Source organism: Ziziphus jujuba, chromosome 9 (genome assembly GCF_031755915.1).
Source record: "Ziziphus jujuba cultivar Dongzao chromosome 9, ASM3175591v1".
NCBI lineage: Eukaryota > Viridiplantae > Streptophyta > Magnoliopsida > Rosales > Rhamnaceae > Ziziphus > Ziziphus jujuba.
In genome coordinates this window covers 7,009,726-7,022,012 of record NC_083387.1, presented here as the reverse complement: position 1 = coordinate 7,022,012, position 12,287 = coordinate 7,009,726, and the positions used below count along the sequence as shown (strand labels likewise).

General features: G+C 34.1%; 3 protein-coding genes across 3 annotated transcripts; 1 reads left to right on the top strand and 2 right to left on the bottom strand.

Moving 5' to 3' along the window:
* Positions 1-39: 39 nt before the first annotated feature.
* LOC107426714 (uncharacterized) lies at positions 40-3,514 on the bottom strand. The gene is made up of 6 exons (XM_016036961.4): positions 2,970-3,514; positions 2,305-2,366; positions 1,927-2,189; positions 651-725; positions 496-558; positions 40-328 (listed from the first exon to the last, which is right to left on the bottom strand). The coding sequence occupies exons 1-6, from the start codon at positions 3,074-3,076 to the stop codon at positions 284-286; spliced, it is 615 nt and encodes a 204-aa protein (XP_015892447.1). The 5' UTR covers positions 3,077-3,514; the 3' UTR covers positions 40-283.
* A 547-nt stretch (positions 3,515-4,061) lies between these two features.
* On the bottom strand, positions 4,062-7,673 carry LOC107426575 (G-type lectin S-receptor-like serine/threonine-protein kinase At1g67520). The gene is made up of 7 exons (XM_016036795.4): positions 6,350-7,673; positions 6,083-6,178; positions 5,746-5,948; positions 5,441-5,651; positions 5,091-5,328; positions 4,845-4,995; positions 4,062-4,743 (listed from the first exon to the last, which is right to left on the bottom strand). The coding sequence occupies exons 1-7, from the start codon at positions 7,671-7,673 to the stop codon at positions 4,426-4,428; spliced, it is 2,541 nt and encodes an 846-aa protein (XP_015892281.4). The 3' UTR covers positions 4,062-4,425.
* A 1,523-nt stretch (positions 7,674-9,196) lies between these two features.
* Positions 9,197-9,758, top strand: LOC107426504 (two-component system protein B). The gene is made up of 2 exons (XM_060820521.1): positions 9,197-9,463; positions 9,570-9,758. Exons 1-2 carry the CDS (start codon positions 9,197-9,199, stop codon positions 9,756-9,758), a joined length of 456 nt encoding a protein of 151 aa, XP_060676504.1.
* The last annotated feature ends 2,529 nt before the right edge of the window (positions 9,759-12,287 follow it).

Below are 12,287 nucleotides of genomic sequence, written 5' to 3'. Positions count from 1 at the left end.
GGTGAAAAATATAGAAAAGAAACTTAAATACATCCGAAATTACCAACAATGAGATAAATTCATTAAAAAGGGTTAAATTTCACATCGTTAAATGTGAGATGGCTCCCTGAAACCAATCTGGCAATACAACCAGCGTTAAACGAATCCCTATAAAGTTAAAGGGAAGAAAAAGTTGCATGCAGCCTGGCACGCCAATCAAATCACAAGCAGCCTGCTAAAGTTCGAGTGCCATATAACAAGTACATGAAGATATCAGGCAACAATCATATCCCACACCCAGATTTCAGGCTCTTGATTCCAATGCTAAAAGTATCTTCTTTCTTGGCCCCTGTGCACATCCATTGGAAAATCAGAAAAAGCTTAGAGTAAAACTCAAAGATGACACAAAATCCAAGAGAACCAAAGGTATCCTCAAGGAACCATAAAACCATACTAGGAAAAGAAATAATAAAAATCAGAAAGCATTTCAACAAGGGAGTTTCTTCAACTTTTTACCATCGGAATTCCTATGGCCTTTAGGTCTTCATCAGACATGTGTACAAGAGCTGTCATGTCAATCTGCGTAAATAAGAGGAATATGAGGATTCAAAGCCCATTTTTCGTCCAGAAGGGTGATAAAGAAAGACTTAAGTAGCATGAGATTTGCATACTTCCTCTGCTTGAAATGTAATGGAATATTTTTCAAGACCCAAGGACTGAAGAAATTCATCCACTGATGCATTGACCTGCAAAGAAGACTCAAAGTCAGGAACTTTTAAGGACTGCAGTACTGAGCAAGTGGATGCAAGTCCCTGTATGCGTTATGTGATCTTGTATGGCAAGACTCATTACTTCTTTCATTGGCGGTAACGATAACACCGCAATTTAACCATTCTAATGGAAAATATTTCTCAACTACCAAAATGAATTTCACTCCTCATGATTGGTGAGAAGATCCATTTTTTCTGCCACTCGATGGGAAAACTGTTTTGCTCTGAAGGAAAAATATTTAGTCCAATATTTGGTTCCTGCAAGTGTGCAGAAGACAGACAGGGCAGTTGCCTAATAGTGTACACATTTTGAAGAAGTGGAAAATTCATCTCAAAACTTTCAATTATCTTCCCATGAGAATCAAGCACCAAAGCAATATACCACAACAAATGTAATACCACAACAAATGTAACAGAAAAGGAAATGGCATGTTATTAAAGTTTCTAGGTAAAATGGAAAATTTTGAAAAATAGAATTTCAGATGATAAATTCGTCAACGATAACATTTCTAGCCCAAAGGCCATTTAACTTCCCACAACAATACCATACAAATGACCTCATACCAGGGTTAGGAATAGAGGATACTGGGGTTTACTGAACCTACCTAATGAAGGTTGGCTGGTCTTCCCTGACAGCACTAAAAAATACGTTATTCAACTAGAAACTATTCTGTTCACTATAGAACTTTTATGGTTCTGCTCTAGCAGTGAGTGATACATTTCTCTATCTGATCAAACACATATAACAACAAAGACACTGCATATTAGTCCAGAAAAAATTTCTAATTCCTCAAATTTTCTTATCCTCGCTTTATTTTGAACCTATGCGCTTTTTCAAATTTATATCAAGCTTAATCTAACTTATGCTTCAGTGCAAATTCCAAACCTTTTAGCCACACCTATTTCTTTTACATACAAAGGATGCAGCTTTTCAATCAACATAAAGACAATCACTGTAAGCAAGTCCTCTTAGCAATACTGAGTTCTGTGATGCAAAAAATCAACTAGAAAGTCTTATATGGCAATAAATCACATCAAACATTCTGTCATGTAACAACGAGTGCTGCATTATTAACAGCCAATTCTGCATTATGATTTTCATTCTCTTGAAGCTACCACCTAGAACTAGAAACGGAAAACAAAAATTCCAATGATATCAAAAGGGATTGTAACATACCTTATGCGAAGATTTCTTTCTAGGAGGTGGGTTGACAACCTTTTTAGTCTCTGGTGCAAGGATTTCAGAAGCAACACTTTTACCCGGTAGCCTGGCAGGTTCCACCTTCGGCTTCTGTTGATGAATATTCACAGGTTGTGGGTGCATGGTCCCAGATAGCTTTTCACGTAGATCCCTTACACCTGAAAAAGCACCTCTTACAGTTGTTTGCTGGAGACTTTTCCTCTGGAGCTTTAAACGAAGATCTCGAGAATCAACTTTGCCTTAACAAGCCATTAAACAAACAGTCAAAAAGAGAAGGGGAAAAAAAAAAAAGGTGTCCAGCAATAGTGAAAACATTTGAGTTGATATGATAGTATCTTAATTCACAATCCATACTTGAAACTTGATATTCATCACCCTCATAAAGATCGTGTTCCCACTTGTCATCCTGTCTCTGCCTGCAAAGTATATAGCATGCACTCAATTATAAGGTTTTTTGGGCTGCCTCAACCGATAACAAAGCAACTTCCGCTTGCAAAAATTTCCTTTTTTATTTTTTAATTTTTTTTATATTTGCTAGTAAAAGAAACAACCAGTAGAATTCATCCACCGATACAAAATAATAGGCATAATGCAAGCAATCCACGATGTTTCGAGACAAGTATGTTGGATAAACTCTATTAACTCCTAAGAAGTACTTTCATCCAAATACATAACAAAAACAAATTGCTAAGAATCCCATGATCCTATAGCAAAATTTCAGGCAATTATCACTAAGAAAATGAGAATGAATAGAAGAAAAAGAAATTGAAAACATCGGTTGGACTTAAAATTTTCAAACCCATAACAAACTTTAGCCCCCCAAAGATTACTAAGAAAACTGATGAGTATGAAATTCGACACCCTTTAATAGTGAAAACAAATAGAGCAGCTTTAATTTTTCAGAATGTCCCAAAAAAGAAAAAAAAAATCTTTTTTATTCCCTCGATTTTCTAGTTTCAGGAAACCGCTTCAAGGCATTTTCTAGGAAAAACAAAGAGGGGGAAAAATGGAAAGCAAACCTCTTTCCGATGGCTTGGCGGCGGCGCATAGAGTCGCCTTTGATACTGCCATTAAGACGCTCCTTTACCGATCTCTTAGTTTCATCCTCTACTCGATCAGCATACATCTTTGTCTCTCTAATGACCACAAGAAACCCTAACCCTAATACCGTGATTCGACGAGGGGTGAAAATCGGGCAGAGCAAGGATCTCCGTAGGATTTGAAAATTTCTCGGTAACGACAGAGAGAAATCCCAAAAAAAAAAAGACAAAAAAAAAAAGAAAAACCCTAACTCCTAATCAAAATTTTGAAAAAGCAAAAATACAAATCGATTTTTTTTTTTTAATGGAATTTGAATTCACAAAAAAAGAAAAGAGAAATTGAAACTTGTTTGATTCCGGATTCAGAATGACGAAACGTTAATTTTGTGCTTCGAAAAGTTTTGAGATCAGAGTGGCGGAGTCAAGAGGAGAGAAGGAGAAGGGGATGGTGGTCGCGGCGAACGAAGCGACGAATGCTAAAACGCACCGTCTTAGCGATTTGGAGAAAGCGCGCCTTTTATTGTTTTCCTCTTTTTTCACACAATTTCCAGACGCTATGATTTGCGCCGTCTTTTTCTTTCGCTTACGTTAAAACGCAGCGTTATATTGCGTTCTATGTTCGTTCCTTTTTTATTTTTATTAATTAATTAATTAATTTATTCTTTTTTTAGTAAAGTAAAAAGTGGATACCTGCAACAATGAATAATAATTCTAACAATAACGGATATGGATTGGACCAACTAATGTGGTAATCAATTCAATAATATGTTGCATAAATAGCTAAATGTTCTTAATTTGACTCCCTTGCCTAATGCACCCCTAAACAACTAATTATGCTTGTTTAAATTTTGATAAACATAAGACATTTTGGTATTTGACATGTCAATGGGGTCAAATCAATTTTATTTTAATATTTATAATTTTTTTACATTATATATTTTTTAAATTTAAATTCGAAATAATTGTTAATATAAATTTATTTAGAATACATAAATATATAATTGTGTTTCAATAAAAATAAAAATACATAATTATACTAAATTGAATTGAACTAATAAACTTAAAACAGTGGAATCCAAATCTAATCAGATAAATTTATTTAGAATACATAAATATATAATTGTGTTTCAATAAAAAAAAAAAAAAAACATAATTATACTAAATTGAACTGAACTAATAAACTTAAAACAGTGGAATCCAAATCTAATCAGATTCCATATGTCTTCAAAATCTAAAGAAAATCCAAATTATATATCACAGGGTACAACACACGTACATGACGTATATCCTCACAGCTCAGTGAAGGCATAAAAAGAATGAATAAAAGATATTACCAAACTTAGAAGATATGAAACTAATAAAAATGTTCTCTAATTACGCAAACGCAGGCAAAAAGTTTGACAGTGCCTGATAAAAGTGTTTGATAAAGTCACTATCATCGTCCTTCTAACTCCGTGATCGGTGCACTCGCGATAGAATTTCCCTGTTTACTTCCAGATGATGAATTGGGATCTATACGTTGATGATAACGAGCAGGAACAGCCACTTGTTTTGGGATTGGAAGAGGAACACTTTGGTTGGCCAACATGGTTATCACATCCGATATAGTTGGTCTGTCCACTGCATTCTCTTGTACGCACAACAGACCCACATGAATGCATCTTAAAATTTGGGGTGGTTCAATCGATGAATCATCAACCAGGCTTGAATCTATGAGGTCCTTAGTTTGATCTTCTTTCCATAGTTCCCATGCCTGCATATTCAAATCATTTTCAGAATTTTAAAAATGGCTAATCATTCCGTAACAAAGTTTCACAAAAATCTCTGCTGTATACTTCACACTAGTCTCCTTACATATCCTACTAAGTTCATGGGGCGCTCTGGATTGTAAAAGCCGCTGGTCTTCCGTCCGCTCACAATCTCTAATAATAACACTCCGAAGCTGTAAACATCTGATTTCTCAGAGAAATTTCCCTCTAAAGCATACTCTGGCGACATGTACCCACTACAATTGATAAAAAGAATCAAATATAATTATTGAAACAATACAGTCTTTGGTACAGTATATTAGACAAACAAATCTAATATGTTTATGCTTACTATGTGCCTACGACTCTATTTGTATTTGCTTCAGAGTCGTTTCGTCCGAAAATTCTTGCCATTCCAAAATCAGAAATTTTGGGATTCATGTCTTTGTCAAGAAGGATATTACTTGCTTTCAGATCTCTATGAATTATTCTCAATCTTGAATATTTATGCAAGTAAAGAAGCCCTTGAGCAGTGCCTTCGATGATGTTGCAGCGTGTCTTCCAATCCAGTAGCTTCTTTTTTGATGGATCTGCAAAATGTTAATTGCATACAAAACTACTAGCATGAAAAACAACTACCATGAATGTAAATCTTCTTGGATGAGTTATAAATAAAGATATAACATATGCAAGAATTCATACCAAAGAGAAAGAAGTCTAAGCTTTTGTTAGGCATGTATTCATAGATCAACATCTTTTCATCTCCTTTTACACAACAGCCCAATAGTCTAACAAGATTCATATGCTGGAGCTTCGCTATTAGTATAAGCTCATTCCTGAACTCCACCAGTCCCTGTCCTGAACTCCTTGATAGCCTTTTCACTGCTATTTCTTGCCCTTCTGGCAATTTGCCCTGAATAATAAATTTTATAAGATTATGCCTCTAAATACGCAATATAACCAAAGGATAAGGAACCATTAATTAATTAGCCAGATCTTAAACTTACCTTAAACACAGGACCAAAACCACCCTGGCCAAGTTTGTTTTCATTGGAAAAGTTATCTGTAGCAGCCATAATAGCAGGAAAACTGAGTAGTTTCAAATCATGACCTTTCTTCCCATCATGAACAATCTCTTCTGCGTTGTTAACCCCGTCTGAAATCGTCAACTGGTTTAACATTAATTCTTCCTCCTTTTCTATCTTCTCCCCTGCTCATAATATATTGACGGTGAAACCCAATTCTCATTCAAACTATTGTCATAGACCATTTTACATTTTTTCTAAAACTTAATGCAAGTCTAATTATGACAATTAAATCTAACTGTAGAATGAAAATACTTACTTTGGTATCTTTTGCACCTCAAATGGATAAAGACACCCAGAAGAAGTGCAAGCAGAGTAGCCAGTGCAATTATGACCCATATCCACCATTCCAATCCTAATCACAAGTCAATAGTAAAGTAGGACGATAGTTAGCGTAATATTAACAAGAACACAAAAAAAAAAAAAAGAATGGAAGGGTACATTCTTTTTTTTTTTTCGGTCACTACATAAATTCATATAAAAGCAGAGTTTGGAAGAGAAAGAGTAATTTCACTACCACCATTACCTGATTCGTTGCTCATAGAATTGAAAACATAAGCATAATTATCTGGTGTATTTCCAGCTGGATCTGGTTCAAATTGGGATCCTTGACTCCAGAACTGGCAACCAGTTTCATTGGCGGGCATTGGTCTAAACCCAACACAAGAACAATTTTTCCAGCACCGGTCCCAACAGTCGCTAGTACTAATGTTCCAATTCAAATCCATAAACGAATTCAAACCGGACACTGTTCCTGTATACGAACCCATTAGCCTCTCAAACTTTTGATTTCTTTTCCGACAAGCAGGTAGCTTTTCCTGAACACACCCAGATATGGTGGAATACCCAGAACATGCATTGTCAGTTATAAGCACCATACGGCTGTCTGTTTCATGGAGTTCGCCTTGTGCCCCCAAGACCAAAATTGAATTAAACTCCAAGTAGCTCTCATTCTCGTTGGAAACATTTGTAAAATTGTAACGTCCACTATCTGTTGTAGTAGTCGCCAAACGTTCCAGAATCAGAGCAGTCCCATTTTTCCAATACGGCTTCCCTCTGCGTCTCATTAGCAATTCTCCTGCAGAAGAACCATCATTGATTCCTGTCTCGTTATATTCCAGAGAAAAGGCACCAGGAACAGGGACATCCTCGCTCAACCAAGAAGTGAGTATCCATTTCTTCCTGGTTTTGTGATTGAATCCGAGTCTCATCCCGGGCAGGAGTGAATTTGTTGGGTTATCAAAGCTTTCCCACAATACCCTTTTGATTGTTCCATTTGGGTTCAATTCTCTCAGCTTCAAATTCCCACTATTCTCCAGAATCAAGGAAGAGGTTTTAGCTGCTGTTTGATCGGTGTTCAACACGATTGGGTCGCCGCCTCCTTCATCACCATGAGTGATCTTCAAAAGGCCGTTCGAATCCAGAGTGAGATTGGCGTTAGATCCTGATAGAGGTCTTTCTCTGTTACCAACCCATAGTTTTTCGGAATTGTCGTTGGTTAACCATAATCCTAGATAGCCTTGTTTTGGATCATTATCGCTCAGGTTGAAGAAGCCTAATTGAAATCTCCCATCAGCAGAGACCAGTAACTTATCCGAGTACTGGATCACTTGGCCTGGTTGAACGGTGTCCGTTGCCTGTGCCTTGCAAATATAAGGTCCTCCTTCCAAACAGAGACATGAGTAAATCAAGAGCAAAATTCCGTTTCTTAAGGCTTTAACTTTGGTAGCCATTGTTGGGCGAAAATTTCTTATCTCTAAGCTGCAGGTTGGTTTTTGGTACATATAATTTTCTTTTTTGTATGCCAGAATCAGAAGGTACACAACTTTACGTGAAGATTCATTTGACATTTTCTTTGACTAGTATTACTTGGTCTAATGCTTTTGCATTCATATGCTGGTTTCATTTAATTTACGCTTTGAAGAAGAGTACAAGGTCATAATAGACTGCTTAGCGTTCTACTTGTGACCTTTCAAATTAATAGACTCTTTGGTGTTCTTATTAAGGCTTTGACTTTGGTAGCCATTGTTGGGCGAAAATTTCTAATCTCAAGCTTCAGGTTGATATATATATATATATATATATATTCTGTTTTGTACGCCAGTTTCTGAAGGTACGGAAACTTCCAAAAAGTTTCATTCAACATTTTCTTTGACCAGTTCTATTACATGGCGTAATGCTTTTGTAATAAGCCATAGACCTTAAGCCCATGTGGTCCCATCTGTTGGTGATATCTCATTGAAAGGCTAACGTCGAAAAGATGAGTTAGCGGAGTTGGCAAATATCATACTTTTTTATTTTCCTTTGTTTAGATTTAAAATTGTGTTAAGTCCACGGCGATGCCCTATTTATTTATTATTATTTTTTTTGGGTAATGCCGTGATGCCGTTAATTATAAAAAAAGAAGGATATCTCATTGAAAAAAATAAATAAATAAATTAAGTTAATTTCCAAACAACAGAAGAGGCTATTATGTGCTCAAGAAAGAAATAGCCGCAGCTTAGCGATTTCACTAACCGCAAAAGGGCAAAAAACTAATTTACTATGTCATGGTTTATGCATGGATGAACTTCTGATAGACTACAAATTTCAATTCTGGTTTGTAATAATAATAATAATAATAATAATAATAATATATATATTATATATATATATATATATATTATATTATTATTATTATTATTATTAATAATAAGAGAAGTAAACTATGGTTAAAAAGAGAAGTAAGAAGCTCCAGTTATTATAACAGTTAAGTCTGTTATTTGACGGTTAACTAGTAAGCTGAGTCAGTTGTTAGCTAAAGCCAATCAGATTTGAAAGCGCGATCCAATGTAAAATTAAATGGAAGTAAAGTATACAAGCTCCTCTTGCTCTGACAGTTAAGTCTGTTTTATGATGGTTAGAGTAACTAATTGAGCGAATCAGTTATGAGCTTAGCCAATCAGAGAGAGATTTCAAAGTCGGTCAGTTATTAGTTTAGCCAATCAGATTTCAAAGAGGATCCAATATATATAATATAAGTTTTTGTAGAGGAGAAAGTGGACGTAAAAACAACCAAACTCGTTTCTACAATTACTTGCTTGTGGGGTTAATGGGAAAACAGTAGTGAGAGAAAAAGAGCTTCAAGAATTCGTTATTCTGATAAGAGGATTTGCTGGATCGGTTTTCTCGCTGCAACAATAATCATCAAGTTCTTGCTGTGATTTGAAGTGGGATTGTTCCAAACCACTGTGTTTGATCTTCTATTCTTCTTTCTGATCAAGGTTTAGTTACTCTTTAAAAAGTACTTCTTGATGTTCATATATATATACACATTTCATATAAATTACTGGCATACAGTGTTGTTGATACATCAAGAACGTGGTGGAATGATATGGAGACAGTTTCAGGGTCTGGTTGTGCAACCACCAAGAAGAACGAGAACGTAATTAGAGCTCTGGTAGTGGACGACTCGCCTGTAGAACGGATGGTCAATGGTTCAATCTTGAACAAGCTGTTGAAAACAGAACGCTACCAAGAAGCTGTAGATGGAAATGAAGCCGTCAACCTCCACAAAACTCCTGCTGGTCAGGGGATCAAACACAAATTATTCGATCTCATCCTAATGGATTCTCACATGCCAAACATGAACGACATTCAGGTAATTAATTAATCAATTATATATCCATATATATTAATCAAATCAAATAAAAAAAAAAATTTCTTTCTGTTTGTGTAAATTATTTAGTGTATAAATGTTTATTAAGTACATTATCAATCTTTTAGGCAACAAGAATCTGAGAGAAATGGGGATAAGCTCCATAATAATCGGAGTGTCAAGGGAGGAAAATACAGCGCAGAGGTTCAAAGAAGCAGGAGCAAATAGCTATGTGCAAAAGCCTTTATCTGCTGGGAAACTTAAACCCATTCTTGAAGAGTTTAAGCTGATCTACTAGTATGAATAACTGTTTTTTTTTTTTTTTCCTCTTTTTTTTTTAAATAATAAATTAAGTGCGTATAGTAGTTGTGTTTGCTGCGTCCCTGTGGTTGGTTGGTTTTGGATGTTATCTTTTACACTTTACTTCTGTTACTCTGACTGCACTCTGCTCTTCGAGACTGCGACTGTGACTGCGGGAGAGGCTTTTTCTTTTTGGTTCTCTGTTTCAGGTGCTGTATACGTGCATATATGTCTCCTATCTAGCTGAATTTTTTCTTCTTTTTTCTTTTTGGTCGTCATGTAATTGTGGGATTGGATTCTTATATTCATTTCTGTTTGATGATAAAGTGATTAGTGAACAATCTTAAGAGTTCTTGTTAATTGAGTTAATACTGGTTGTTAAAGAAATATAGTCTCTCTGGTTACGTTAAAAATTTCTCTCTACATTTCTCTCATAGTTCATAATATTTACATTAAGATTCAAATGGGGAATTGGGAATTTTTTTTTTTGCCTAAAATTGGGAAATGGGAATCAGAGTTTCGATTTTGGATTTTTTTTTTCTTTTTTTTGGTGAGTGTGTTTTGATTTTCGATGGAATTAATACATTCCTTGTATTAATAATTTCTTGGGTTTGAAATATGGTAGTCTAATAGGTCAAGAATATTGGACTTCTTACTACCCAACAAAAAAAAAAAGAAAAAGAAAAAAGGAGATTTGGACTTTAATACATACATAATCCTTTTAAATATTTCATAGGTAAAGTATTTTAAATGGGAGGGGTGTGCATGTCGTTATATATGTGTAAAAAGATTAACGACGTGAGGCGGTTTATGTAGCTAATTTGGTATTTAAAAGGTAGAATTTAAATTCAAATCCATGTCAAATTATAAAAGGCCCAAAATGATATCGTTAAAATTTATAATACTAATGATAATAAAAGTTAAAAACCTGAGACTTAGCTAAAGTTAATATTAGGTCACCTATGTCATGATATATTCTACGAGAAAACGAGAAAGTTTCAGTTTCAAAGTATTAAAAATTTGAGAGAAAAAAGTATTGGGAATTTGAGATAATTTTAAACTCATCGGAAAAGGAATATATATATATATATATATGTATATATTTATTTATTTGGTTGAAAGAAAAAAAATAAATCCCAAGTTAAATCTGTAAACAAAACCAAATATATGTAACTGTGTTAGATGCGATGCCAATTGCAAGTTATTTCTATATAGGACAAAACCTTTATTATAGCTCAATTCACTATTTTCGTCATATATTCAGTTTACCAAACTAATGTCAAAGGATGATACATATAATTGAAAATAATTATAAATAAATTAATGTATATTAAACTAATTTATGAAAAAATTACCAGGAGACAAGCACACCACAATAATTAACTTGTTCATTTTCCCAACTTATAATTATCCTCTTCCGTTTCTTAAACTTTTTTGCTGAGCATCGGAGTGCATAACCAAAAAACATAAATAAATAAATAAATATACAAATAGTACAATGATGGTTGAGACTAATTCCCAAGGGAGAAATAATAATTGAGAAAATGGGTGTTAATAAAGGCAGTACCGAGGAAAAATGGTTTAAACATCCCCAATCTCAATATTTTAAACTAGTATCTTTATCCAACACCGAGCACATAAGCATAACGTAAATCAAGATTTTTCTTAAAATAATTGTTAAAAAATAAAATAAAATCAATTTGATATCAATTAAAATTTCACACCGGGTAGCATTCAAGTGGCAAATATTTCAAATACCTGTACTAATACATTATTGCATGGTTGAGATTAATTAGGCCATTGTACATAGGCACCCAAAAAAAAAAAAAAAAAAAAAAAAAAAAAAGAAAGAGAAAAAGAAAAACACACAATATCACCGATTAAATTATTTATTTGAAAAGAAAAAGGGGAAAAAAATATGGTTGACTAATATTATTTCTTCTTCAGCGACAATATTTCAAAATTTTCAGAATCATGTTCATTATTTACCCTGCAGGTTAGCTAGCTATAGTATTACCAAAAAAAAACAAAAAAATGGTTAGCTAGCTATAGCTAGAGTAACTTGCATTGAGCTGCTTGTTATACTTAGAAGAGTACCACATGCAAATTAACACAATTATTATTCTACCAAAAAAAAAAAAAAAACACAATTATTAAATAAATCCATACCACTTTTAATACTGAGAATCTAGCAGTAATCCATTTATTTTGGGTTATATATATATATATATATATCAGCAAATTAGACACAAAATTTATCAGTAATAAATTGCTAACATTCAAGAGATGAAAGAAAATTTGCAACATGAATTGGAAGCAAGCAAGATAGACTCACCCTTTACGGTTCTGGGCAACTCTGTAAGCTATTTCTAGTTTCCTTACACCCATACTGTTAACCAAAAAAAAAAAAACAAAGGACATTTTAATTAAATTTTCCTCTTAACAAAATAAACATTAAAATAAAACCCTTTTTTCCTCACAAATTATAAAAGTTATGTGTTTTTCAAAAGCAGCATTAAAAACGAAT